Raw genomic sequence first — 27,694 nt, 5'->3', positions numbered from 1 at the left:
ACCCAAACCCTGCCCTGGCCCAGCCTGAGGCCGTTCCCTCTGCTCCTGTCCCTGTTCCCGGCTGTGCCCTCCTGGCAGGAGCTGTGCAGAGCCACAAGGGCCCCCTGAGCCTCCTTTGCTCCAGGCTGAGCCCCTGCCCAGCTCCCTCAGCCTCTCCTGGGGCTCCAGCCCCTGCCCAGCTCTGTTCCCTTCCCTGGACACTCTTCAGCCCCTCCAGGTCCTTCTTTTCCAAAACTGCCCCCAAAATTTGAGGTGTGACCTCACCAATGCCCAGCATGGGGGACTCTGAACCTCTTGCCTCCAGCAGGAGCAAGGTGGCACCAAAATTTTCTGGTTCTCCATCAGTGGAAGGAAAGGGAGGATTTGGTGTTTTAGAGTGGCAGGACACCAGTTGTGGGTTTCTCTGGGTCTGCATTGAAGGCACTTGAGACAGCAGTTCATGTTGGGACTCAGGTGTTTATTATTTCTGATCAGTAAAACAGTGTCACTGCTGTGAGTTTGGCACCTTTTCATTAGAAGGCACAAAATGGCCAACAATCTCTGGTTCCAAGGTCTTTTAAGACTAAACTATCCAATTAAGAACTGACACCTGGATTATTTTCCCTTTTAACCCAATAACTGATCCCAAAGAGCCTGCAATGGGACTTTTCTGCCCAATTACCAAATGCCACCCATGAAGAAGGAGGAAGAAGAAGCATGAAGAAGACACCCAGGACAACACCCTGTGCCCTCCATCTTGCTTCCATCCACAACATACTAAAAATCCCAAAGCCCAAATTTCTCACCAAGTGATACACCTGCACTGCTCTCTATAATCCATTTCACACTTTTGTGGATTCCAGTCTGTCTTGAAGTCTGGGAAACTTTCTCCATGGATGAGGGTCAAAGTCAGAGCTCCCCTGGGGGTCAGGACAGAGCAGACAGAGAAATATTCCCAGTGCCCTGGGTTTCCACATTAGAGCATCACTTTTGGAGTCAGGGCCCATGGGTTTGAGGGTGTTGGAGGAGAGGCAAAGCCTCCCCCTGCCAGGACATGTGAAGGCCACAACAGCAGCAGGGCCATGCTGGGGCCAGCACGGGCCGTTCACAGTTCGTGTGTTTACCTTGCAGGAGGCTGAGGAAGAGCTCAAAATGCATATTTTCCTCCTGAAATATTGACTCCAGTGTTCTCCTTCTCAGGGGCCTGGGGAGAAATGATGTTTCATATTTTAAAAATAAACACTGCTTTTCCAGAGGCGTCAATGCAGCCCCAGAGCTCCCAGCACACCTTTGCCTCTCGCCCCTTTTTCAAAGCTTTAATGCTGCTTGTGTGCCACAAGCTCTGCTGGTGAAAATATCCACCTGAAATGTATTTATCTTTGCTAATTAACAGCAGAATGACACAGAGCAACTTTATATTTTCCCCGCAAGAACAGCCATAGAGGCTTCATTTACAGAGGGCTCTGAATGATCCCCATTCATGGGGAGCAAGTGCTGTCTGCACCAAGAGATCCTTGTGTGCAGGGCAGGAAAACAGGAGAAACCCCAGCCCAGACGGGTCCAGGGCAAAATCTCCCAAATTTCAGGCTTTTATTTCACTCTGGGTCCTGACAGTCATAAATGGATGGGGGCAGTTTTATGTATTTGGGGAGCAAACTCTGCGCGTGTGAACACGTGAGGGGATTGCTGTGTTTGCACTGCCCTAAATCCCTGATTTTATAAATACAACCATGAAAGCATCCACAGAGGAAGGGAAGGGGGTGGAAGGGACCTTAAACCCCATCCAGTGCCAGCCCTGCCATGGCAGGGCCACCTCCCACTGTGCCAGGTGCTGCCAGCCCCAATGCCCAGCCTGGCCTTGGGCACTGCCAGGGCTCCAGGGGCAGCCCCAGCTGCTCTGGCAATTCCAGCCCAGCCCCTGCCCACCCTCCCAGGGAACAATTCCATCACAATATCCCATCCAATCCTACTCTTTTTCAGTTTGAGGCCATTCCCCGTGTCCTGTCCCTCCATCCCTTGTCCAAAGTCTTTCTCCATCTTTCCTGCAGCTCCTTCAGGCACCAGAAGGTCCCAATGAGGTCACCACAAACCTTCTCCTCTCCAGGCTGAGCAATCCCAATCCTTCCACCCCCTCCTCATGGTACAGCTGCTCCATCCTCACCTGCAGCATTTCCTCCTCCTGGCTGAAAATCTGTCAGCTCCAGAGCTGGCTGAAAGCCTGGGACTGATGCTGTGGGAGACAGTGGGACAATTCCATGCTGATTTTGCATGAGAACATTGCCAGATTTTGATATTTTAATTAAAATGTTTAATGTTAAAGAATTAAGAGGGGCCTGGGAGCTTCAGTGAGGACAGGTCCTTCTTTCCCCTCATCAAAGAGCCTTTCTCCCAGGGAGCTCCCAAGCTGCTGAAGAGCTTTTGGAAGAAAGACTCTGGATAAGGGAAGAGAAAGTGTGCTTTGAGTTAAAGGTACTTTGCATGGCCCTGCACTCACACAATGCAGATTAAATGGATGAGGGATCCAAGGATGTGCTGCTGGAAAAGGTGAGCAGAACCCAATCCATGCGAGGAGCAGGGCTTTAATCAAGTGACAGCAGTGTAAAACAGTCGTTAAAAAACCAGGAAAAGATGCACTGCTTTGTGACAAATCCATCATTAGATCTCTCTTCCCCCGCTCCCAAATCTCCCTGCTGCTCCTCCACAAAGGAAATTTCGCCTCATTTGCAGCACCCTCAGCCTTGGAGGCTGATCGGGACTGGTGGCTTTCTGTCAGGAGCTGCATCTCCCTCGTGTGTGCGGAGCTGAACGCTGCACTGCCAGCTCAGTCAAAGCCCGCAGCTGTCTGTCTGTCCGTCCCCAGCCTCTCCTGTTTGTCTGCTGTGGGCTGTGGAGCCTGCTCTGCTCACAGGGGCTCAGCCACACAGAGCAGCGCCTGTTCCCTGCAGGAAAATTCTTCTGCATCGTGGATTGTCACCGTGCTCCCAAACCCTCCTCTGCCTTCCTGAGCCTCTCGTCTGCTGCTCTGAGGGCAGCAAAGCCCTTGGTCCCACAGGATGCTGTCCTGGGCTTGGCACAGGGGGACTGAGAGGGGACCGTGTGACGCTGCCGCTGTCCCCTCGCTGAGCTCTGCAGGAGGGAGGACACGAGCCTGGCACCCCGAGCCCTTCTGTGCCTCTCTCTGCTGCTGCTCTGAGCAGAGCCCCTGATCCCACAGGATGCTGTCCCGGATTTGGCACAGCGGGGACTGAGAGGGGGCTGTGTGACACTGGCACTGTCCCCTCCCTGGGCTTTGGCAGGGGAAGGACACGAACCTTGTACCCCGAGCCCTCTGCTTTGCTGTGCCTATCTCCACTGCTGCTCTGAGCCTTCCCCCAAGGTAGGGATCCCAAAGGGATCTCCAGCCCTGCCCTTGGCACAGGTGGGACTGAGAGGGGACCCGTGTGACGCTGGCACTGTCCCCTCGCTGGGCTCTGCCAGGGGAAGGACAGGAGCCTGGCACCCCGAGCCCTCTGCTTTGCTGTGCCTCTCTCCGCTGCTGCTCTGAGCAGAGCCCCTGGTCCCGCAGGATGCTGTCCTGCCCTTGGCACAGCGGGGGCTGACAGGGGACCGTGTGACGCCGCCGCTGTCCCCTCGCTGTCCCCTCGGCCCTGTTCCCCAGCCCTGCCGGCGGACAGCCCCTCCCAGGGCTGCTCTCAGTGCTGCCACTGTTCCAGCCCCGCATTCCCCACCTTCCCCCGCTCCCCAGAGCTCCCCGTGCCCTCGGCAGCAATGGGGCCATTGTGGGGGGCTGGGGCCCCGGGGGCAGGGCAGGGCTGGGCATCGCCCCCTCCCCACCCTGCAGCAGCATCTCCTCCTGCTCCTTCTCCCTGCCCCTCTCCCCTCGCTGCCCCCCCGGCCCCGCCGTGTCAGGGGCTGGCTCGGAGCCTCCGCAGAAGGGCAGGTTAATACTCGGGGCCAGCGCTCTGCCCCGCACTCGCAGCCCTGCTCAGCCATGGCCAGGATTTGCTGTGCCCTGCTGCTCTCGCTGCTGCTGCTCCTGCACAGCCCGGCCGCCTGCGGGGCCCCGCCGCAGCCCCGCGGTGAGTGGGGACCGGGGGCTGGGGGGGCTGGGGGCGCTGGGGGTCCCTCTGTGCCTCCGGCCTAACGCTGGGGACGGGGAAGGGGAGGGAATGACCAGCAAGAGCCAGGGAAGGGCAGGAGCTGTGTCCGGTGTGTCCCCAAGGCAGCGGGACCTGGGGCTGGGATGGCTCCCGTGGGGACAGCACGGGTGGCCCCGGGTCACCCCTTGGCGCTGGAGGAGGCCCAGGTGGGACAAGGGCGCTGCCGTCCCTCCCCTCTCCAGCTCCACAGGTGGAGCAGGAGCTGGCCGGGCACCGGGGTCACCTCCCGAGCACGAGGTCTGGGTCGGGCTGCTGGGAACGGGACTTTCCCTGGATTTCCTTCATCCGATCCTGAGCGAGTCCTGCTCTGTTTGGCTTCCCAGATGGGCAGCCAGGAGCAGGGGAGCTGCCTGCTCTGCAGCTTGCACGGGCTCCAAACCCCAGCCTGGAATGAGTGCCAGCAAGGGCTGGACACCCAGGGGAGGACTGGACACCTGGGACAGGGATGAGCACCTGAGGCAGGGATGGACACCCAGGGCAGGGATGGACACCCAGGGAAGGGATGGACACCTGGGACAGGGATGGGCACCTGAGGCAGGGATGGACACCCAGGGCAGGGATGGACACCCAGGGCAGGGATGGACACCCAGGGCAGGGATGGACACCCAGGGCAAGGATGGACACTCAGGGCAGGGATGGACACCCAGGGCAGGGATGGACACCTGGGACAGGGATGGACACCTGGGACAGGGATGGACACCCAGGGCAGGGATGGACACCCAGGGAAGGGATGGACACCTGGGACAGGGATGGGCACCTGAGGCAGGGATGGACACCTGGGACAGGGATGGGCACCTGAGGCAGGGATGGACACCCAGGGCAGGGATGGACACCTGGGGAAGGGATGGACACCCAGGGAAGGGATGGATGCCCAGAGCAGGGAGGGTCTGGTCTTCAGGAGAATCTCTGCTCTTCCCCGGGCTCCAGGCAGCCCAGGGATTCCTGGATTTCTCCAGAAATCACTGCAGGAGATGCAAACTCAGCTGCAAGGACAGACTTGTGGGAACTCAAAATGTTTGGACAGTGTGATGATGACGGCTCAGCCACAGCCATGGGCAGCCTGAGCTGTGCAGGTGTGACAGTGACTGCAGAGGCACCTGGGGCTGAGGGAGGGGGATTCCAGATAAACTGAGCTCTTTCTCCACAGGAATTTGGGAAAGGAGGGTTCTATTTGCTGTGCAAAGAGAAACAGAGCAGTGACTGAGCTCAGCCCTGCTGTGAGCAGTCAGCTCTCTAAAATAAACCCTTTTACTCCTGGGTTACTGTGCTCTTCTCCCAGTGCTTTAATGGATATGGAAAAGATGCCCTGAGAGGAATTTTCTGCTAAGTCAGGGCATTAATTCAGCTATTCCTGAATGATCCCTAGTGTGGATATTTGTAAATATAGGGTAAGCTTTTATTTCTGGTTTAATTCCAGTTTGAACTAAACTATGCTGGGTCAAGGTGTCAATCAGAGCAAGTGATTCCCTGGAGAGAATGGGCCTGTCCTGCAGACCCTGACTGAGGCTGAAATCCCAAAAATCTCCCACCTGATATCACTCCTTTACTCTTCTCTTCTCTGAAATAAACTCCACTCTCATAAAAAGAGCTTGAAAGTGTTATTTAGGGCCAAATCACAGAGCAGAAATAAATAAAATAGATAGACTTCAAAATTTCTATTGGCTCCAGCTGTTCTTAGGGAAATAAAATAACCTTTCCTGCTTGGTTTGTCACTAAACCAGGGATGATTCATCAGCACAAAGGGGGAGTTGTGTTTTATTTCTGGAGAAATTAACTGAGCCTTTCCCTGGACCTTCATTTCTCACCTGTAAACTGGGCACCCCTGGAACAGGGATTTCCAGTGCTGCAGATGGATCTCCCTGGGAGTTTTCCTTCCTCTGCAATGAATTATGGGGGAAAATGAAATTCTTCCATATGGGGAAATGTTAGATTGGATTGTAGTGGGAATTAGAGCTCCTGACAAAGTGACCACTGCCTGCTTTGCTCCCACCTTCCCAGACCTTTCTGGAGCAGATTCAGCCTCGATGCCCCTCAGGAAACAAACCTGATTATTTCATTTACAGATCCATCACTGAGCATTTATTTTTATCTGCCTCAAAGACTGAAAGCCCCATTAGATCTCACACTGAGGACCAGCTGTAATATTTATGCCATCATTTGGAGCAGATTTTTTGGCCCAAAAGCTCCCATTTAGAAATCTGTCCACAGAAATCTCCTTTATGACAGGAACTCCCTGGGCCCTGCAGAAATCAAATATTAACAGAGCACTTGACAGAGACAGGCTAAATGAGAAGAAAAAAATTAAAAAGAACAGGATGCCATAGATCTGCTGGGGGAAATGGGGTCATTCATTTAGGAAATCATAAAAAAACACCAGGCTTTTTTTTATGTCTTGTCACAGCTGAAAATGAAGATGGAAAATGGCATGAAAGCGAGAAATTAAAATAATAAAAATAATAAATATTATTATAATTAAAATAATAATAAATAAAAATAATAATAAAAAACAATTTATTCAGTTTGTTGCATTGCTGATGCCTCCTGATAGCCTCTCCTTTTCACTGTGGGTATTCACGGGGCTGTAGAGATTAATTATCTATTATTAATTATCAATTCTGGGTTCCAGATTTCTCTGTTGTTTCACCCTGACAGATGTGAACCAGCTCTGTCCTGTTACTGGGGTCCATTATTGGTGCCATCACTGTGGAACAGGGCTCTGACTCCCGCTGGGCTGGGAATGTTGTCCCTTAACCTGGGAATGTTGTTCCCAATCCCAGGTTTGGGATTGCTGAGTCTTGTGCCTGGTTCTGGTCCCATTCCCTTTGACTGATACTGATAGGGATTGGTTATCCAGGTCTGAGGTGCAGTAATCCCTTTCCAGACTTTTTTGGATGCAGAAATGCAGCTCAGGTTTCAGTCCACAGCTTTATCCTTCCTTCCTTCCTTCCTTCCTTCCTTCCTTCCTTCCTTCCTTCCTTCCTTCCTTCCGCCACTTCCGCCACTTCCGCCACTTCCGCCACTTCCGCCACTTCCGCCACTTCCTTCCGCCACTTCCTTCCACCACTTCCTTCCGCCACTTCCTTCCTTCCGCCACTTCCTTCTGCCACTTCCTTCCTTCCTTCCTTCCTTCCGCCACTTCCTTCCTTCCGCCACTTCCTTCCGCCACTTCCTTCCTTCCTTCTGCCACTTCCTTCCGCCACTTCCTTCCTTCCACCACTTCCTTCCTTCCGCCACTTCCTTCCTTCCGCCACTTCCTTCCTTCCTTCTGCCACTTCCTTCCGCCACTTCCTTCCGCCACTTCCTTCCTTCCGCCACTTCCTTCCTTCCTTCCTTCCCTCCCTCCCTCCCTCCCTCCCTCCCATCATTCCGCAGCTTGTTCCCTCCCTCCCTCCCTCTGTTTTTCCCTCCCTCTCTCTGTGCTGGCATTCCACACATTTATCCCTCCTTCTCTTTGTGCTGTCCTTGGGGGATGATATTTCCTCAGCTACAAGGGACACACTTGTCCTGAGGTGACAAGGGAGACCCTACCCATCACAAGTCAGTGTCAGTCCCCAGGAACTCTGCTTTCCTAAAGGTGCTTCCCTACAAAAGCATTAAGAACATTTAAAATATTCTGTTAAAGCTGTAAAACAGAGAAAGGACCAAAACCTGCAGCTCCTCTCCGCCTGGTGCTGCTTTACCAGCACTGATCTCTCCCTCTTGGGACAATTTTCCTTTGACACTTTCCCTTTGACTTCCCCTCTGTCCCTGGCATTCCCAGGCACTCTGTGCAGGACCAAGCCCACGGACCTGGTGTTCATCATCGACAGCTCGCGCAGCGTGCGGCCGCACGAGTTCGAGAAGATCAAGGTGTTTGTGTCGCGCGTCATCGAGGCGCTGGACGTGGGCCCCAACGCCACCCGCGTGGGCATCATCAACTACGCCAGCGCCGTGCGCAGCGAGCTGTCCCTGCAGGGCCCCCAGAGCAAGGCAGCCCTGCTGCAGGCCGTGCGCAGGATCCAGCCCCTCTCCACGGGCACCATGACCGGCCTGGCCATCCAGTTCGCCATCAGCCGCGCCTTCAGCGCCGCCGAGGGCGCCAGGGGCAGCGCGCCCAACTTCAAAAAGGTAAAAAGGGGCTGGTTCCTCTAGCTCCTTGCCTGGGACTCGTCGTGGAGTGGTTGGGAAAAGCAGGAAGGTGTTTTTTTCTGGGCTTTGGTTGTGTGTAACACCTGAGGGTTGATTGTTGCAGGTGGGAAACCTCTGGGAGGTGCAAACAGGAGGTTTGAAAACCTCCAGGAAGGTTTGAAAACCTCTCAATTCTTCTTGGAAACCTCTGGGAGGTGCAAACAGGAGGTTTGAAAACCTCCAGGAAGTTCATACCGCTCAATTCTTCTTGGAACTTCTGGGAGGTGCAAATGGGAGGTTTAAAAATCTCCAGAACATTCATATCTCTCAATTCTTCTTGGAAACCTCTGGGAGGTGCAAATCCCTCAATTCTTGGAAACCTCTGAGGGGTTCAAACCTCTCAATTCTTGAAGACCTCTGGGTGGTTCAAGCATCTCAACTCTTCTTGGAAATATCTGGGAGGTTCAAACCTCTCAATTCTTCTTGCAAACCTCTGGGAGGTTGAAACCCCTCAATTCTTGGAAGCCTCTGGGAAGTTCAAACCTCTCAATTCTTGGAAACCTTCAAGAGGTTCAAACCTCTCAATTCTGCTTGGAATCCTCTGGGAAGTTCAAACTTCCAAATTCCTGAAAACTTCTGGGAGCTTCAAATCTCTCAGTTCTTGAAAAATCTGTGGGAGGTTCAAACATCTTAATTCTTCTTGAAGCTCATCTTTGGGGCTTAGTGAAAGAAAATACAAAACTCATTATAACATAGTCAGTCTTAGTCTCAGTTTTTGTTCTAAATGCAGTCTGACAATTGCACACAGCATTGGCCACTCCTGCAGATTGGAGAGACATTTCCACTGAGCTGTGCATGAAAGTGCTGGGTCCTCATCTCTGGAATCTCTTCCACACCATTCAACATCCCTCTCCTCATGCCCTCTTTCCCTGCTGCCAGACAGCTCCCCCAGGCCCTGCTGTTCCCTGTCACCTCTGGTTGTGGGGAACAAACTCTCCCGGATTTCCTCGACAGCTGGAAGAGCTGGGAGCAGTGAGCTTTGGAATGATTTATCTGAGGCATTAAAAAAAAGGGGAAAAAGGAAATAACTTCTTGCTTTTCCCTCCTTCCTTCCACTCTGGAGCTGATCCAAGAGGCAGAATCACAGAAGGAGGTGGGGAGGGGTCTCTGGAGCTGACCCTGAGCTCCAGTGGGGCTGCCCAGGACCATGCCCGGGTGGATTTTCAATGTCCGCAAGGTGGAAAACTCCACAACCCTTTGTGTTCTTGGTTCCCTGGTTATTTTTTCACTTTTCCCCTCTACCTTGAAGTCCAGCCAGCTTTTCCCTTCTGCTCAGGGTGACCCCATCTCCTGCCTGGGAGGATAAACAGATCATACAGGGATTTAGGGAGGTGAAGCTTCTAGAAACATCGGACACGGTCTTTGCTCCTTCCCACAGCAGAAATCCAACAAATCCTCGTGCAAATCTGGTTGTCAACATCCCAAAACATCACACGGTGCTTTGCTCTTGCTTTGTGCAGCAAATGTCACCCCGGGGCAGGGAAAAGCACAATTTGTTTCTGGAGGAGCTCCGAGAAAAACCTGCTCCCACCTTCCTCAAAACCCGCGGGGAGCCCAATTACTTCCACCTTATTTTTTAGGGAAGAACAACAAATAAATGGGCAAATTGCTGAGCAAATCCAGGGCTTTATGCAGCTTCCTGCCTGATTCTCCTTGGAGTGCTGCTGGAACATCACGTTCCCAGGGCATAATGAGCCATCACTCCCTCATTAGCTGGGAAATGCCAGCCCGGGCTGGGGATAGCTGGGGATGCTCGGGAATGCTCAGGAATGCTCGGGTGTCTGAGATAACCAGGAATAAATTGTATCAGACCACCTGGGATTTCTGTCTGACAGAAGGATGAGGGATCCAGAATGTCAGGAATTCACAGGGAAAGCTGCTGGTTAAATGAGCAAAAGGTTTGACCTTGAAAAGCAAAATTTCTGAATTTTCCCAGGGTAAAACTGAGGATCAGGGCAAAATCCAGCTGTTGGAGGCAGGAGAAGCTTCACCTTTTCATAATTCCCCTCACATGGCTGAGCAGTGCCAGCCTCCCCAGGATCCAGAGGCTGCTCCTTCCCTCCAAGCCTTTCCCAAACCAGGACTCAGCTTTTTCAATGGCAGGGAATTATAGAGATCCTCAGACTGCAAATAATTTGGAGGTAGGTTTGAAAATAATAAGAGTAAAAAAGGGACATTTTTTCACATTGACTCAGGCTGGATGCAGGGAAAATATCTATGGTAGGAATCCTAGGAAAAAACCAGGAATTCCTGATGATTGGGTTAACCAAATGTGATATTAAGAGATATTTTTACACTCTTCTGTCAGGCTGTAACAGACAGGTGCCCTGCCTTCCTCTCACTGTTACAGTCATTTTCTCTATGGGTTCTCTGATTAATTCCCAATCCCAACTCTGTATCTAGAAGTTTTGTTTTCTCCAACAGCAGAGCAGAAAGCAATGTGAATTTTGAGTCCTTTATAGCAGATTTCCACACAGAGGCATTATGAGGATCTTAGTAACATCCAGTGGTGGACACTGCAGCCCCACCCTATCTGGGGTTTATCTGGGCTCGGCCTTATCTGGGCTTGGGTTTAGCTGGCCTTGGGCTTGGCTGCAGATGGAGAGGAGCTGATAAAACCTGGAGAATTTCTTGATTTAGGAAGAGAATTGCAGGAGGACACATGGCTGCTGACAGGACCTGCCGGCAGGGTTTGGTCCCTGATTTGATAACACCTCTGCTCCCTGATTCGATAACTCCTTATTCCCTGATTTGATAACACCTCTGCTCCCTGATTTGATAACTCCTTATTCCCTGATTTGATAATGCCTCTGCTCCCTGATTTGATAGTGCCTTGTTCCCTGATTTGATAACACCTCTGATCCCTGATTTGATAACTCCTTTTTCCCTGATTTGATAACGCCTCTGCTCCCTGATTTGATAACTCCTTATTCCCTGATTTGATAACACCTCTGATCCCTGATTTGATAACTCCTTATTCCCTGATTTGATAACTCCTTATTCCCTGGTTTGATAATGCCTCTGATTCCTGATTTGATAACTCCTTATTCCCTGATTTGATAATGCCTCTGCTCCCTGATTTGATAACTCCTTATTCCCTGATTTGATAATGCCTCTGATTCCTGATTTGATAACTCCTTATTCCCTGATTTGATAACTCCTTATTCCCTGGTTTGATAATGCCTCTGATTCCTGATTTGATAACCCCTCTGATCCCTGATTTGATAAAGCCTCTGATCCCTGATTTGGTATATCCTCTGATTCCTGATTTGATAATGCCTCTGCTCCCTGATTTGATAACGCCTCTGCTCCCTGATTTGATAAAGCCTCTGATCCCTGATTTGATAACTCCTTATTCCCTGGTTTGATAATGCCTCTGATTCCTGATTTGATAACCCCTCTGATCCCTGATTTGATAAAGCCTCTGATCCCTGATTTGGTATCTCCTCTGATTCCTGATTTGATATCTCCTCTCATTCCCTGATTTGATAACCCCTCTGATCCCTGCTATCTCCTGTGATCGCTGATTTGATATCTCCTCATTCCCTGATTTGATGACCCCTGTGATCCTGATGTGATCTGTCCTGTGATCCCGGATTTGATATCTCCTGTGATCCCTGATGTGATGGCTCCTGTGATCCCGGATTTCATATCTCCTGCGATCCCTGATGTGATATCTCCTGTGATCCCTGATTTGATAACCCCTCTGATCCCTGATGTGATATTTCCTGCGATCCCTGATGTGACTGCTCCCTGCTCCTGCCAGTCGTGCTCTGGGCTCCCTCCTCCTCTCCCTGCAGCCCCGGGCGGTGCTGCTGGCGCTGCTCAGGCGGAGCAGCCCTGCTGGAGCTGAGGCTGAGCCGAGGGCTCTCTCTCCTGGCAAAAGGCTCCACTGCACGCATGGATCCACTCCCGGAGCTCCTTGGGCACATCCATTCCCCCACACCTGCCACAGGGGCTGCTTTGCCTTTTTTTTTCTTTTTTTTTCTTTTTTTCTTTTTTTTTTTTTGTTTTGTTTTGTTTTTTGCCACACTAGAAGAGCAAGGTTTGAATTTGTTTGTTTTTTCCCCCGTGGAAGCACCAGTTGCAGAGTTATGATGCTCCTGGGAATTTTTAATTGCGCAGCCCTTAGGAAGTGCAGATAAACAGCTGAAATTAGATTGCAAAGCTCCACATTTTTCTTGTTTCTCCTGTTTTTCACAGAGGGGAAGCTCTTTCCCCATTCTGCATTCCAGCCCAAGCCATTCCTTTGGAGTCAGCAGTGGTGTCACAATAAATCAGTTGTAAGGAAAAGTGGCAGGGGCAGAAGAATTGGCAAAGAGCAAGAATTCAGGTCTTGTGACAAAGTCTCTTTCAGAAGAAAAATAAAGAGGAAAAGGGACAAACCAGGAGCAGGACTTTGGGAGGCTTTTAGCTGGTTCAGGGCACCGTTTAATCCAAGCTGAAATCCAGTTCCCACTTAAACCAGCTGCCACTTTAATGCTGGGGTTAGCAGGGGTGGGGTTTAATCCCTGCTGTTTATTTGGAACAGAGAATCACAAATCCTGGCAGGCCCTGACACACAGCATGACCTCAGGCCTCTTCCCCCTCTCCCCATGGAGATGGTTCCAGTTCCATCCTATAAAGGGTTCCATGTTTCCATGGCATTCCTGAGATGCTGTGAAGCCCCACACTCAGCTGGGCTTGTCCTGAGTGTCTCTGAAGATCTTTAGTTTGGCTTGATCTCAAGTTTGGCTATGAACAACATAAATTTTAATTCAGTCTCCTTAGAGGGGGATGCACCAGTTGTCCCTTGGTGAAAACATCGATCCCTGGCATTGTTCCCTTGGTGAAGCCATTGATCCCTGGCACTTGTCCCTTGGCGAAACCATCACTCCCTGGCATTGTTCCCTTGGTGAAACCACGAATCCTTGGCATTGTCCCTTGGTGAAACCATCACTCCTTGGCATTGTCCCTTGGTGAAGCCATTGATCCCTGGCAGCTGTCCTTTGGTGAAACCATCACTCCTTGGCATTGTCCCTTGGTGAAGCCATTGATCCCTGGCACTTGTCCCTTGGTGAAACCATCACTCCTTGGCATTGTCCCTTGGTGAAGCCATTGATCCCTGGCAGCTGTCCTTTGGTGAAACCACGAATCCTTGGCATTGTCCCTTGGTGAAACCATCACTCCCTGGCATTGTTCCCTTGGTGAAACCATTGATCCCTGGCAGCTGTCCCTTGGTGAAACCACGAATCCTTGGCATTGTCCCTTGGTGAAACCATCAATCCTTGGCACTTATCCCTTAGTGAAACCAATCCTTGGCAATTGTCCCTTGGTGAAGCCATTGATCCCTGGCACTTGTCCCTTAGTGAAACCATCAATTGCTGGCATTGTTCCCTTGGTGAAGCCATTGATCCCTGGCAGTTGTCCCTTGCTGAAACCATCCATCCTTGGCACTTATCCCTTAGTGAAACCATCAATCCTTGGCAATTTAACTTTTCAAGCTCAGAAAGAAACTAATTCCACCTCAAAAAACTATGGTTGGTGTGATCTCCAAAGAATGGGAAAAGCTTGTGGGATTGATTCCCTTTTCCCTTAATTTTAGAAATGCAAACCCTCCCCTCCTACCCCGGCCTGTCCCACCAACATTCTGGGAACACAAACCAGGATCCCAGTGCCCAGGCAGGCCGTCCCATCCCTCCCCTTGCAGGTGGCCATAGTGGTGACGGACGGACGGCCCCAGGATGGGGTGCAGGACGTGTCCGCCCGGGCCAGGGCCGCGGGCATCGAGATCTTCGCCATCGGCGTGGGCAGGGTGGACATGGGCACGCTGAGGCAGATGGCCAGCGAGCCCCTGGACGAGCACGTGGACTATGTGGAGAGCTACAGCGTCATTGAGAAGCTGACCCACAAGTTCCAGGAGGCTTTCTGTGGTGAGTGCTGCTGTGCCCAGCCTGGGGCTGTGGGTCTGCCAGCCAGGAGCTGGGAATGGTTTGGGTGGGAAGGACCTTAAAGTTCTGCAGAGAATCCTGGAATGCGTTGGGTAGGAAGGGATTGGAAAGCTCATCCCATCCCTGCCATGGCAGAGCCCAAACCTCTCGAACCAGGCCTTGCCAGGCTACAAACCCCTGTGGCAAATGGCACTGGGGGCACCTGGAACCATGCAGGAAATCATTCTTTCCTTTCCTTTCTCCATTTGCTGCAATGGTTTTTGGTGCTGGTTTCCATCCTGGATTGAGGAATGGGAATGCCAGAGTGGTTTGGGTGGGAAGGGATCTTCAATGCCAGCTCATTGCAGCCCAGGGCCACCTCCCACTGTGCCAGGTGCTGCCAGCCCCAATGTCCAGCCTGGCCTTGGGCACTGCCAGGGCTCCAGGGGCAGCCCCAGCTGCTCTGGCAATTCCAGCCCAGCCCCTGCCCACCCTGCCAGGGAACAATTCCCAATTCCCAAGATCCCATCCAGCCCTGCCCTCTGCCACTGGCAGCCATTCCCTGCCTCCTGTGCCTCCATCCTTGGCCCCAGTCCCTCTGCAGCTCTCCTGGAGCCCCTGCAGGCCCTGCAAGGGCTCTGAGCTCTCCCTGAGCCTTCTCCCTGTGCCAGGGCCTGCCCACCCTCACAGGGATGGATTCCTTCCCAGTATCCCATCTGACCCTGCCCTCTGGCACTGGCAGCCATTCCCTGCCTCCTGTCCCTCCAGACCCTTTTCCAAAGTCCTCCTCCAGCCTTTCCCATGGAAGCTCTACCTGTGACCACCCTTCACCCCTCTGCTTCCTTGCTCCAAGCCCTGCAGGTTCAGAGCCCTGTGGAAATCAGGGGCTCTTTGAAGTTGTCTTTCCAGAACTGCAGGGTTTTGTCCAGGGGATTTCAGGTTTTGGTTAAAGAAATCTCCGGATTTCACTGGCACTGGAGAGTTTGTAAACACGATCCACACACTCCTGGAGGCACTGGAAAGCAACTTGGAAAAGAGGATTTCAGCACACTGAAATCCCACACCTTTTGGGGCAGTGGAGAGAATTTGTTTTGTAATTCCCCCTGTCAGCATTGCCTCCAGAATTCCCAGTTCAGCTGGGATGGTCCCAGGTCCTGTCAGAGGCTGAGCTGCCTTTGCCTGATGCTGCTTTTGGGGTTGGGAGCCATGTGGGGCAGGAATCTCTCCTGGCTGGAGCAGGATCTGATTCCTGTCTGCACAGCACGTCAAAGGAGCCTGAGCATCCTAAAAGCACCATCCTAAAACCACCATCCTATGAAAACAGCATCCTAAAACCACCATCCTATGAAAACACCATCCTAAAACCATCATCCTATGAAAACAGCATCCTAAAACCACCATCCTATGAAAAGTGCATCCTAAAACCATCATCCTATAAAAATAGCATCCTACAAACAGCACCCTACAAACACCATGCCACAAACAGCATCCTAGAAAAACACCATCTTATAAAACCACCATCCTCCAAACCCAATCCTCCAAACTCCATCCTACAAAAACAGTATCCTACAAAACAGCATCCTCCAAACACCACCCTACAAACACAATCCTACAAACACCACCCTACAAACACCACCCTACCAACACCATCCTACAAATGCAGCTTTGCTCCTACAGGAGCTGCTGAAGGTCTGGGAATGCTTTATTGCTTCCAAATGTGCCCCAAGGCAGCAGGAATGGGCCATAAATTCCCATTTTCTGTCAGCAGGAGAGGCCCAGGGGCCTTTCCCTGGAAGGAAAAACCTGTGGCAACACTTCCTGAAAGGTGTGATCCACCTGGAACTCCAAACACACTCGGCTGGGCCTGGAGATCTCCCAGTTTCTGACAGGTGTAAAATCTCCTGGTCCAGCTCCCAGGCTGAAAGTGATGAAGGGGAGCAGCTTTTTGTCATGGAAATTTGGCTCCTCTGTGGAAAGGAGGGAAATTTCAGCTACAGAGTGAGCTGTGGATTATCCTCAGGTGATAGCACAGAATGAGTCAGGTATTATCAGGTGTCACTGCAGCAGCAGCTCATGGCAGAGGGAACAAACACCTCAGACAAAGGGAGGGAGAGACAGAATTTGAGGAGTGGAATCCAGGCCATGAATATTTGTGGAGTTTGTATTGGCTGCCCTGGGACTGGGAGGCAGCAGCGGTGCCAAGGCCTCACCCCATGATTTGAAATTGTGGGGAAAAATCCTTTCTGTGCCTCCCTGTGCAGATGGCAAAGCTCTGCCCATGGGAAGCCCTGGGAGTGAGGGAAGCCCTCGGGGCTGCTGCAGGGAGCAGAGGACAGCTCTGTCCAAGTCCCTGTTGCCCTGCTCTGCATGTGCAGCTGCCCTAAACCACCCCAGGGATGGACCCAGACCCGCTGCTGGGGCACAGCACAGGATCTGTGGGACTGACTGCAGGGAAAAGTGCTTCCCACAGTGCCCAGCAAACTCATGGGGAAACGGGGAACCCTCAGTGCTCCAGCCTGTGCTGAGATTCACCAGAGCACTGAACCACAGGCAGCTCCAGGGGCACTGAAATTCCCAATGATCTGGGCTGGAACAATCTACCAGTGCTGGCACAGCCACGGGAAGTGGAAAGGCCAAAAAAATGTACAGAATATGAGTAGAGCAGAACACAAATGGCTCAAAATAACAAATCTGAACTCAGAAAGACTCACTCCACCTCCCATCCGTTCACTCCAGCCCAGGGCCTGGATTTCTGCACATTTTCCCTGGCGTTTGTAGCTGAATTTGCCTCCCCAGCCCCGTTTGCTCTGGAGTTTGTTTGCCATCCTCGGTGTGACAGCGCTGTCACCCCCAGCGCCGCTGGCTCCCGGTGCTGCCACTCAGGGCTGCTTGCTCAGCATCCCAGGAGCCACAGCCAGGCCAGGAGGGGCAGCAGGAGGGTTTGGAGAGCAGGGATCTGAGAGCTGCACATGCAGGGAGAGCTCTGAGGTGAATCCCAGGTGTGTTCACACATGAATGCTGGCCAGGAAGGGCAGCTGAGCTCCCTGCTCAGGATTGCACTGCAGAGCTGCAAAAATTGGGCACTGGCCAGCCTGGAGGGCACCTGGGACCCAAACCTCACCCAGGAGCTTTGCAGAGTGAGGTGTGCTGTGATTTGCCCCACACCCACATGGGTTTGCCCTCAGGGAAGATTTCCAGTCCTGGCTGTGCTTTGGAGCAGGGAGACTCATGGATATTTCTTCCTTGTCTTTGTGCCTGCCTTGGTTTGAACAGCCAGGTGTCTGCTGAGCAAGGCAGGAGCCTCCCCTGAAATGGAAAATGCAAACCCCCTCCCTCTGAATTATTGTCATTTTGAAATTAAAAAGCTCTCAGGCAAAGATATGGGAGCAGGAATAACAGTTCTGTACAAGGAAAATTAAAAATCCAAATGCAAGAGTACAAACCAAGCCTGGCAGAGTGAGAGCAGCCCTGGCACGCTGTGGGTCAGGGGGTGGCACAGCCCCATCCCATGGGGGCTCAGCCCTCCTGCAGTGCCAGCTGTGGCTCTGCTGGAGCAGGGATCCTGCACAAGGGGGGAGTTTTCCTCTGCAGCTCCAGGGCTGCTGCAGATGGGCCTGGGCTCCCTCTGGCCATGCAGGGCAGCAGAAGCTGCTCCTCTGGCAATGCCCTGGGCAAAGGCTGCTGGGCTGTGCCAGGCTCACATTGGATCCAGGTAGGAATGCTTGGCTCCTGCCCTGGGCAATGCAGCATCTCCCCATGGGATGCTGGAATTGGATCAGCCCTGCAGGGACACTCAGTGGCCATGGACAGCAGAGATCTCCTGCAGGGAGGATTGGCTGGGGCAGAGATCAAGAAAACTGCCCCAAGAACAGCAGAGAACTGCCCCAGCTCTGACACATGGGGACAGGACACACAGCCCCATTTCCAGCCTTAGACTCTGCCTCAGGCACTGTCCAGGCTCAATGAGCTGTGTCCCACTGCCAAGCAGATTTAGTTATGGGGCCAATGTGGGGCTGTGCAGAGCTGGGTGTGGGTGGGGAGGCCCCTGCTTGAAGCCACCCCCTCCTCTCCTTGCAGTGGTGTCTGACCTGTGTGCCACGGGGGACCACGACTGTGAGCAGGTGTGTGTCAGCACCCCAGGGGCCTACAGGTGTGCCTGCAGGGACGGCTTCAGCCTCAACAGCGACGGCAAGACCTGCACTGGTACGTAAGGGGTCCCTGAGGGGACTGTGGTGACAGCACTGGGATGTTCTGCTCAAGGAAGGCAGAAAGGAAAACCCTTCTCTTAGAAGCCAGAATCACTTTCAAACCATTGTTGTGCTCTCCTGTTGGGTTTTCATTGATTAACCCCATTTCCTCAGCAATAAATGGCATTAGGGTTCTATTTTCCTACATGATTTATTGAGGTCTTTGCTGGTGTTTTCTTCTGCCCTCTTCTCGTCTTTTCCCTCAGCTTGCAATGGTGGCTTGGGGTCTGCTCTGGATCTTGTGTTCCTCATCGATGGCTCCAAGAGTGTTAGGCCTGAGAACTTTGAGCTGGTGAAGAAATTCATCAACCAGATCGTGGATTCGCTGGAGGTGTCGGACAAACAGGCCCAGGTGGGGCTGGTGCAGTACTCCAGCTCCGTCCGGCAGGAGTTCCCCCTGGGGCAGTTCAAGAGCAAGAAGGACATCAAGGCAGCAGTGAAGAAAATGTCCTACATGGAGAAGGGGACCATGACAGGCCAGGCTCTCAAGTACCTCGTTGACAGCTCCTTCTCTGTCATCAACGGAGCCCGGCCCGGCGTCCCCAAGGTGGGGATTGTCTTCACTGATGGGCGCTCACAGGATTATATCTCAGATGCTGCCAAGAAAGCCAAGGACTCAGGTAGGGCTCCTCAACTCCCTGGGCTTCTTTCTCCCTTGGCCCAGGCAGGACTTTTTCCCTGGATCTGTCTCTTAGGATGTACACAGGTTATACTGAGTAACTCTGGGGAGATATTCCCTGGCTATCCTTGCTCACAGAGAGCCTGGAACACCTCAGTCTGGGCACCTTGATTTGTCAAGAGCTGGTTTTAGTTCCCCTCTGTGTCTTTAGAGGAGCTTCTGCTGGCCAGGGTGGAGTTTGGGATGGACAGGATGGACATCCCCTTGAGATGGGATGGACAGGATGGAGTTCCATCCCCTGGGATGGGATGGGATGGGATGGGATGGGATGGGATGGGATGGACAGGGTGAAATTCTACTCCCTGGAATGGGATGGATAGGGTGGAGTTTTATCCCCTATATTGGGATGGACAGGATGGAGTTCCACCCCCTGGAATGGGATGGACAGGATGGAGTTCCACCCCTTGGGATGGGATGGAAAGGATGGAGTTTTATCCCCTGGAATGGGATGGAAAGGATGGAGTTGCACCCCCTGGAATGGGATGGAAAGGGTGGAGTTTTACTGTGTGGAATGGGATGCACCCAGGTCTAATTGCTCCACACAAATGTGGAAGGAAGCTGCAGGGGGAATTTGGAATTAGGAGGTTTCAGCACCTTTAGGGTTGGACAGGGCTTGGAGCAACCTGGGATGGTGGAAGATGGTGGAGCAAGAGGAGTTTAAGGCCCCTCCTAACCCAGCCCTTATCCACTCTGGGATTTGTCTGGGGTTGGTCAGGAAGCCCAGCCCAGCACCAGAGGCACACGGGGGCAAACACAACCAACCCCAGGATTTGTAGGGCCAAGTGTGGCTTGGCTGCATCAGCCTCAAGGCCTGGAAAAGGCAGAGAAAAAGCAACAAAACAATAACAAAGCCCAGACATGGGTTAAGGAGGAACCCCAGGCACATTAATAAGGAACTTTCCTCAGCTGCTGTTGTAGGAAAAACACTCAGTGGCCACACACTGATGGATTCCTGTGCCTGAGCCCCACGAAATATTAATGCCTCGAGAGCTGCCCTTCTGCTGAGCTGCTGAGCACGTTCCCAGGCTCTGACACCCCTGTGTTAAATGGATCCAGCCGCTGGGAATTCACTCAGGAATTGCTGAATCCTTCCCTTCCTTTTAACTTCACTCTCCACCACTAGATGGGACTCAGGGCCAGCACATAACCAGAAAGGTCAGGGAGCTCGTGAAAAACCAATGTTTACAAAGCACTCTGACATCTTATGGGGCTGTTCAGCTCTTATAAAACAAAAGGTTCTTATAAAGTGTATTTATAGAATTTATTCCTCCCTGGTGATAAAACTTTGTGCCTTGTCTCTCTTGTCCCTGCAAGGAAATCTCTTATCTGTCCATGAGTTATTGCTGTGGGATAAACAAGTGCTTAAAATGAGACTGCAAAATTGTTCAGTGAGCTGAGCCTCAGAAAAACAACACATATTGGATATATCCAGAGAAAGAAAGGCACAAAGGGGAGCAGGGAAACATTTCCAGTGCCTGGGCATGGACAAGTAGAGACAAGTATTTCAAATCAGGGCTAATTAATACCTCCCAAAATGGGAAAATTGCATTTCAGTTCAATAGAAAAAGGTTTAAAGCAGATCAATCTCCTGACAGAGCAGGACAAGTTGTGAACTCCCAGTGGGGGCTGCAGTTTTGGACAGAGACTCAGCTCAGTTCTGCTCCACTGCAGGGGGACTTTGCCACTCAGGGGCTCGTTAACAGGGGTTGATTAACGGTGGCTGAGCTGTTCTGGAAACTCCCACCGGTCCCGTTTGCTACATTATCACTTCCACATCAATGGGATGATGTTACCATCACCTGTCCTTTCTTGCATCTCCCAAACCTTGCTCTTGTTGTCATTGGCTGGGAAATTCTACTTAAACTCTGCCTGCAAAAATATTTTGGCCCCTGTTTGACCTGGATGAAAGGAACAACTCCAAAACCTTGTTCTTGTGGCCCCAGTGCCCATGGTCTGGTAAATTTTAATAAAATCTCTGCCTGTGAAATTATTTTCGGCCTGTTTAACCTGGCTGAAAGGAGTCTGGAATGGTGGGGGTGGAGGGGGTGGTTCTCAGTGAGGATCTGGAGGTGTGTAGGGCCTGGGGGCTCAGGGGATGCCCAGCCTGGCAGGGTGGCCCTGTGCCAGCTCCATGGTGCTCACAGGGTCCCGTTCCTGGCAGGATTTCGGATGTTTGCCGTGGGAGTGGGCAATGCTGTGGAGGATGAGCTGAGGGAGATCGCCTCAGAACCCGTGGCTGAGCATTATTTCTACACTGCCGACTTCAGGACCATCAGCAAGATCGGGAAGAAGCTGCAGATGAAGATCTGTGTTGGTGAGAGGGGACTGGGGTTCAGCCACAGCATCTGAAGGGTGGAGCAGAGGGGGGAAAATGCCCCTCCAGAAACCACCAGGTGAAGATCTGTGCTGTGGGAGGGGACTGGGATGGAGGGGTTTGGTCCCAGTGTTTGAAGGCTGGAGTGGAGAGGTGAAAATGCCCTTGGAGAAGCTGCAGATCATCAGTCTGTGTTGGTGAGAGGGGATTGGGATGGAGCAGAGGGATGAAAATCCCTTGGAGAAACCGCAGATGGAGATCTGTGCTGGTGAGAGGCACTGGGGATGGAGGGGTTCAGTCAAGGCTGGAGTGGAGGGATGGAAATGGCCTTGGAGAAGCTGCAGATGGAGATCTGTGCTGGTAAGAGAGGACTGGTGTGAAAAATGATCCTCACTTCCAAACATGTAAAAGGTTTATTAAAGCCTTATCAGAAACACAGGACCATCAGCAAGACTGAATAGAGACAGCAGACTGAACATCAACAGCAGACTGAATAGAGAAAACATCACAGCACCAGGAGCAGAGGATGTTCCCACCATGTGCTCACCCACACCATGGAGGTTTCACCTTTTAACCCTTTGCCCCCCAAAGTTCTGTCCATGGACTCCTCCTTCCCTGCCCAGGGTGGAGATCCCTACCTGACACCTGGAGTGGGGGCAGCTGTTGCCATGGTAACGAGTGACCCTCCCAAATGTCCCAAACCCAGGGCACCCCTGAGAACAGCACAGGGGGTAAAACACAACTATAAATCTATAAAACTGCTCCTGACAGAGATCCAGGATATTTGCCTTTAATTGTGAGAGTCAGCCATGGCATTGCTCATCTGTCACAGCTGGGATGGAGGGGTTCAGTCAGTGTTCAAGGCTGGACTGGAGGGGTGGAAATGCCCCTGGAGAAGCTGCAGCTGAAGTCTGTGCTGGTGGGAGGGGGATTGGGGATGGAGGGATTCAGTCACAGCATTTGCAGCCTGGAGTAGAAGGATGAAAATGCCCTTTTAGGTGGATGTGATAAAAATCTCCTGTTCCCAGTGTGTGGAGCTGGCAGAACACACAGGAGCATCAGGAGACATTGATATTTTGGGTGGTTACCTGAGGCAAAGCAATCCCCACACCTCAGCCACATCCCCCTCTTCCAAATCCCCTTCTCCTTCCTTTCTCCTGCACCTTTCTGCCCTTCTTTTTCTTCAGAAATGATGAATTTGTCTCCAGGTTCCTTAAGATGGGTTTTCCTTTCCTCCTGGAGAAGTTGGAGGGGGATAATCCCTGTGTCTGCAGAGCCAGGATTGCAAGGCAGAGACTCTTTGACAAGTCTCATCAAGAAATTAGGATCAATCCAAGAACAAAGGATGGGATCTATATGAAACCCCCAACAAATTGTACTTTTAAATCATTCAAATACACTTAAGCTTCAGCCTTCAAAAACAAAAGCAAATTTCAGAAAAACTGTTTGTTTGTAAGATATCAATTTGGGTAAATATGTTTACATTTGAGTATTAAAAATAAAATGAAGGCTAGGAGATAGTTGCATTTTTTTTCATTCCCAGTACCAGCTTGTATTTCTCAACAGCTGCCTTAAAATCTTCTGTTAATCTCCAGCTTTAGGTTACACCTGGCTGGTTTAAACCTGTTGAGTTTTGGTATAAGTGATTAATTTCCTTTAAAAATTCTGTCTTTTATTTACTCCTCCTTTGCTCAGCTCAGAGGGGCCTTGTAACCCCTCCCTTTCTTTCCCAGGCATTTTTTTCCTCGTGTTCCAGTCTGAGTTAATTTTCCTTGAAGAACAGATGTAAATTAGTGACATAAATTAGCAAAGTGATTAACGCTCATGGTTCCACCCCCTCAAGGAGTGGAGTTACTGAAGCAAAGCTCAAACCACTCTTGATGGCAGCAGTGCCTCCAGTTTTTACTGGATCTTGTTGGGGAGACAGAGGTTGGTTTTATTTGGGCAGACTCCAATTTTAGGGCAAACGTGAAGCATGAGGAGCAGAGCTCAGTGGGTTTCCAGAGAGATGGAAATCCAGGAAAGACTTCCCATGGCTGGAATAACAGAAAAATGTGACATTCTCTGTTCATCTGAGCTTAAAGCCAGAAGAGATCAATCAGATAATTTGAAATAATTATATTTTGATTTCCTTCCCATTTCTGACATAGAAAACAAGATTTGTGCTGTTTCACTGGACACAGGGATTTTGATTAAATCCATTTTTTTGTGCCACTCATCCTCTTGCTGTTGTGACCCACAGAGGAAGATCCGTGTGAATGCAAGTCCATCGTGAAGTTCCAGACCAAAGTAGAAGAGCTCATCAATTCCTTGCAGCAGAAACATATCCTTTGGAAGCTTGGCCAGGACTGGCTGGGTTGGTCCAGAGGGACCATGGGGAAGGTTCAGGAAGGTGGGAATGAGGCACCTGGGGGTCAAATGTGGCACTGAGAGCTCCAGGCTGGTGACAAGGTAGGGGATGGTTGAAAGTTGGATTTGATGGCCCTGGAGGACTTTTCCAAGCTTTTCCAAGCTCTGGGATTGTGGGGAGATGGGTCCTGAGGCAGCTGGAATGGGAGGCAGGGGGTTCCTTCAGAGCCAACATCCAACACTGCCCAAATTCTTCATGGTCTGCAGGGACAGAGGGACATCAGAGCACCTCAGACTGTGGGAGGGTGGTGTGCATAATCCAGAGGGACACATACACCCATCCCAGGTTGTCCCAGCTGGCCAAAACTCAGTGCTGGGAGATAAATCCTGATGGGACTGTTCCCTGGAAGCAGCTCCAGCCAGGTGAGTTGGATCCCATCAGATCCCACCTGGTGGGACTGAGTTCTGTCACGCTGGGCCTTTCCATAAGTGGCAGAAAGAGAAAAAAATCCACAAAAAACTCGTGAGTAGGATTAAAACTTTTGAAAAACAGAATTCATGGAGCCTCAGGGTGGCTCACAAGGGCAGGGGAGATGTCTCACCACTGAGGATCAGGAGAGGATCTAATTTTAAAAGGAACATTCTGATTTCTTCCCACATTTCTGGGCCCTGCTGTGGCACAGCTCTGTTCCTCCTCCCAGGAGTGAGATCCGGGTGAGATCTGTGACCTGTGTGGTGCAGAGGTCAGGGGAAGTCACAGCTCCCACCTGGTGGGTGGCTCTCCCAGGCACATCATCAACAGGAATTAGTGAGAAGAGCAGAAAATTCCTCTGGCACGCCAGGAAAAGCTCCTGCTCCTCTCCTCAGGGTCAGGGGCTCTGTCAGCCCCTCCTTTCCCTCCTCCTCTGGGAGTGAGCCCGTGGCAGTGGGAGGATGTGTGAGCACAGGCAGCTCCTTCCTGCAGGGAGCTCCAGCAGCCTGAGAGCTCTGGGAGCGCCAGAGGGGACGGGCACAGATCCCATCCTCACCCCAGCCTGGGACTGGGGAATTATTGAGTGGTTTGGGTGGAAGGGGCCTTAAAATTCCTCCCATCCCACCCCTGCCATGGCAGGGACCCCTCCCACTGTGCCAGGTGCTGCCAGCCCCAATGTCCAGCCTGGCCTTGGGCACTGCCAGGGCTCCAGGGGCAGCCACAGCTGCTCTGGCAATTCCAGCCCAGCCCCTGCCCACCCTGCCAGGGAACAATTCCCAATTCCCAAATCCCATCTAAATCTCTCCTCTTTTAATTCAAACCTTGGCCCATCACTCTGTGCCCACATAAAAAGTCTCCCTACCAACATTCCCAGAAAAATTGCTGCTTTTCCTCCTTAACTCCTCCTCACTGGAAGCTGTGGCCAAAAGAATTGAAGCCCTGGAGAACAAGATCATCTAAAACCCCACTCCAGCAGTTTTTCACCTCCTTCCCAAAGTAACAGAACCAGAACTGCTCCATTTTTCAGGGAGGGCAGCTCAGCCCCAGGGCTCTGGGCAGCTTTTATTAAGGTCTAGGCTACCTGCATTTGTTTAAAAGGAAGAATTATTACAGTAGAGCAGACTTTGTATAAAGGGCAGAGCACAGGATGTGACTGAGAGTTAGACCAGGCTCGAGTTTGCTGCATCCTATAGAGTGCATATATTCAAAGAAAAAAACCTTGAAAGATTTTTTTATTTAAAGCTTAATATATATACAGTGTGTTACTGAGTACTTGATGATGAGTTCTGTGAATCCTCTGCTGCAGCTTTTGTTTCTATGCATGAGATAATTTAATTTAAAAGTCAGAATGACTTAGACTCACCCTCAGCTGCCGGGTGGAAAGGCCAAGGCTGAGCTCCTGGTGGTTGTCAGTAATTAGGTGAGGTTTAGTCCTGACCCTGAGTGTGCTCTGCAGGCAGGCTGGGCCAGGCTGCTCCTGCCTGGGCTCCTCCTGAGCTGTGGAACTGGAATGGGAAAAGCTTTCCCAGCAGGGAACGGTGGCAGTGTCCCAGTGCCTGGGCTGAGCCTGCTCTGGGTGACGTGCAGGGGACCCTCTGTGGCCCTGAGTGCCACCAGGCAGGAGATTCCCCTGCTCTGGGTGACCCTGACCAGGCTCAGGGACCCTCTGTGGCCCTGAGTGCCACCACCCTGTTCTAGGTGACCCTAACATTGTGCCAGGTCTGTGGCCCTGAGTGCCACCAGCCGGGAGATTCCCCTGCTCTGGGTGACCCTGATGAAGCTCAGGGACCCTGTGTGACTCTGCCACCAGCCAGATGTGCCCTGCTGTGTCCCCACACCCTCAGCTGGAGCTCCAAGCCATTCCCCACCCCGGGAACGCTGCTGGAGCTGCCCTGGAATCGGAGCCTCGGTCCCTGCACCCTCCCAGGCTCAGCCCAGACCCTGCAGACTCTGCTGCTCCTGGATTCCCTGGCAATGTGGGCTGGGAGCACCTCAGGCTGCCTGTCCCTGCAGCTGTACCTGGCCATGGATCCCCACGGATGCCTTGGGGGAGGTTTATGGGGTTTATGGGTTTCTTTATGGGGTTTTATTTTTTGTATCAAAATATTTATACTTGAGACTACATGAGAAAAGCTTTTTGGGGTGACTTGGCCTGTTGAAGTGTCACCAGAGCAGATGTGTTTTGGTTTTGGGGGAATATTAAAAGTTTGCTGGAAATTTGGGAAGCCAGTGTCATCCTTTGTGTGAGTGCTGAGGAGATTGCCTGACAACAGCACCTCCCCAAAGGCTCATTAGTATTGATAATTTTACCAATACTGGGGACAGGATGTGCCTTGGCTTGTCTGGCCCTGCTGCTGAACCAAACAGCAGCACTGTGGTGTTTCACCCACAGACACTTTTGGCTGCCTGGGTGTGTGGTGTTTCACCCCACAGACACTTTTGGCTGGCTGGGTGTGTGGTGTTTCACCCACAGACACTTTGGGCTGGCTGGGTGTGTGGTGTTTCACCCCACAGACACTTTTGCCTGCCTGGGTGTGTGGTGTTTCACCCCACAGACACTTTTGCCTGCCTGGGTGCTGCAGCTGGCACTGCAGACAAGTCCAGGCCTGCAGGAGCTCTGGTGGTGCTGGGATGGAGCTTCCCCCCATAACAGGGGCTGCTCCTGGGGTTTCCCTCTGGCAGAGAAGCTTTAAGGGGATGGTGAAGGAAAGGAGTCGGTTCTGATGGAGGCTTTGGATCCAGAGCTTTATTCTGGCCCTCAGGCCTCTGAATGCAGCACCAGCTCCAACAGAACTCCCTGAGCCCGTGGCTGCTGCTCCTTTAACCCCGGGGAGAGGGGCAAGGAAGGGGCAGGGAGGCACCAAGCAGGGACAGGAGGGGAGGGACAAAGGGACAAAGGACACCTGGATGGCCCAATGCCCCCCAGGGGTAGAGGGCATCCTTTGGATCTGCCAATCACTCGAGGCCCTTCTGGAATGCCAGGAGTGCCAGACAGTGCTGGGAGGGGAGAGGAGAGGGGACTGACACAGCTGGGAGGGAATCCTCAGGGTAGGGACCCGGGGTTCTGGGGTAAACCCTGGAATCACACTGCAACACATTAGCAGGAGGGAATCATCTCATGTCACATCCTCTTCTCTCTGTGAAAGGGAAGAAATGGGTCCAGAGAGAAGGGTCCAGACCCTTCTGTTGCAATACAACATGAAAGGAACGACGCTCACACTCTGAGATGTCCGAGGCAAAACAGGGGCAGTTTATTTCTGAATCTCGATGTTTATAGAATTCCAGAAGTGACCATGGATTGGAGGATGAAATTGCCACCTCTCCAACCACACTGGTCAAACCAACAGTCCATCAGTTCTCTCCTCCTCCAGAAAGGAATGCAAAACAATCATTATTTACATAAAAAGTGCATGAGAAA

General features: G+C 51.9%; 1 protein-coding gene across 1 annotated transcript; it reads left to right on the top strand.

Annotated features, from left to right (window-relative positions):
- The first annotated feature begins 3,970 nt into the window (after positions 1–3,970).
- Positions 3,971–25,383, top strand: MATN1 (matrilin 1). Its single transcript, XM_071453092.1, has 8 exons — positions 3,971–4,058; positions 7,900–8,246; positions 13,996–14,218; positions 18,293–18,418; positions 18,669–19,082; positions 21,303–21,455; positions 23,698–23,778; positions 25,187–25,383. Exons 1-8 carry the CDS (start codon positions 3,971–3,973, stop codon positions 25,234–25,236), a joined length of 1,482 nt encoding a protein of 493 aa, XP_071309193.1. The 3' UTR covers positions 25,237–25,383.
- Positions 25,384–27,694: the final 2,311 nt, after the last annotated feature.

The sequence above is a fragment of the Agelaius tricolor genome, unplaced genomic scaffold, assembly GCF_023055355.1.
Source record: "Agelaius tricolor isolate 1412-34295 unplaced genomic scaffold, bAgeTri1.0.p SCAF_36, whole genome shotgun sequence".
Classification (NCBI taxonomy): domain Eukaryota; kingdom Metazoa; phylum Chordata; class Aves; order Passeriformes; family Icteridae; genus Agelaius; species Agelaius tricolor.
The sequence above is the reverse complement of the archived record's forward strand: the minus strand, read 5'-3'. Positions and strand labels throughout refer to the sequence as shown.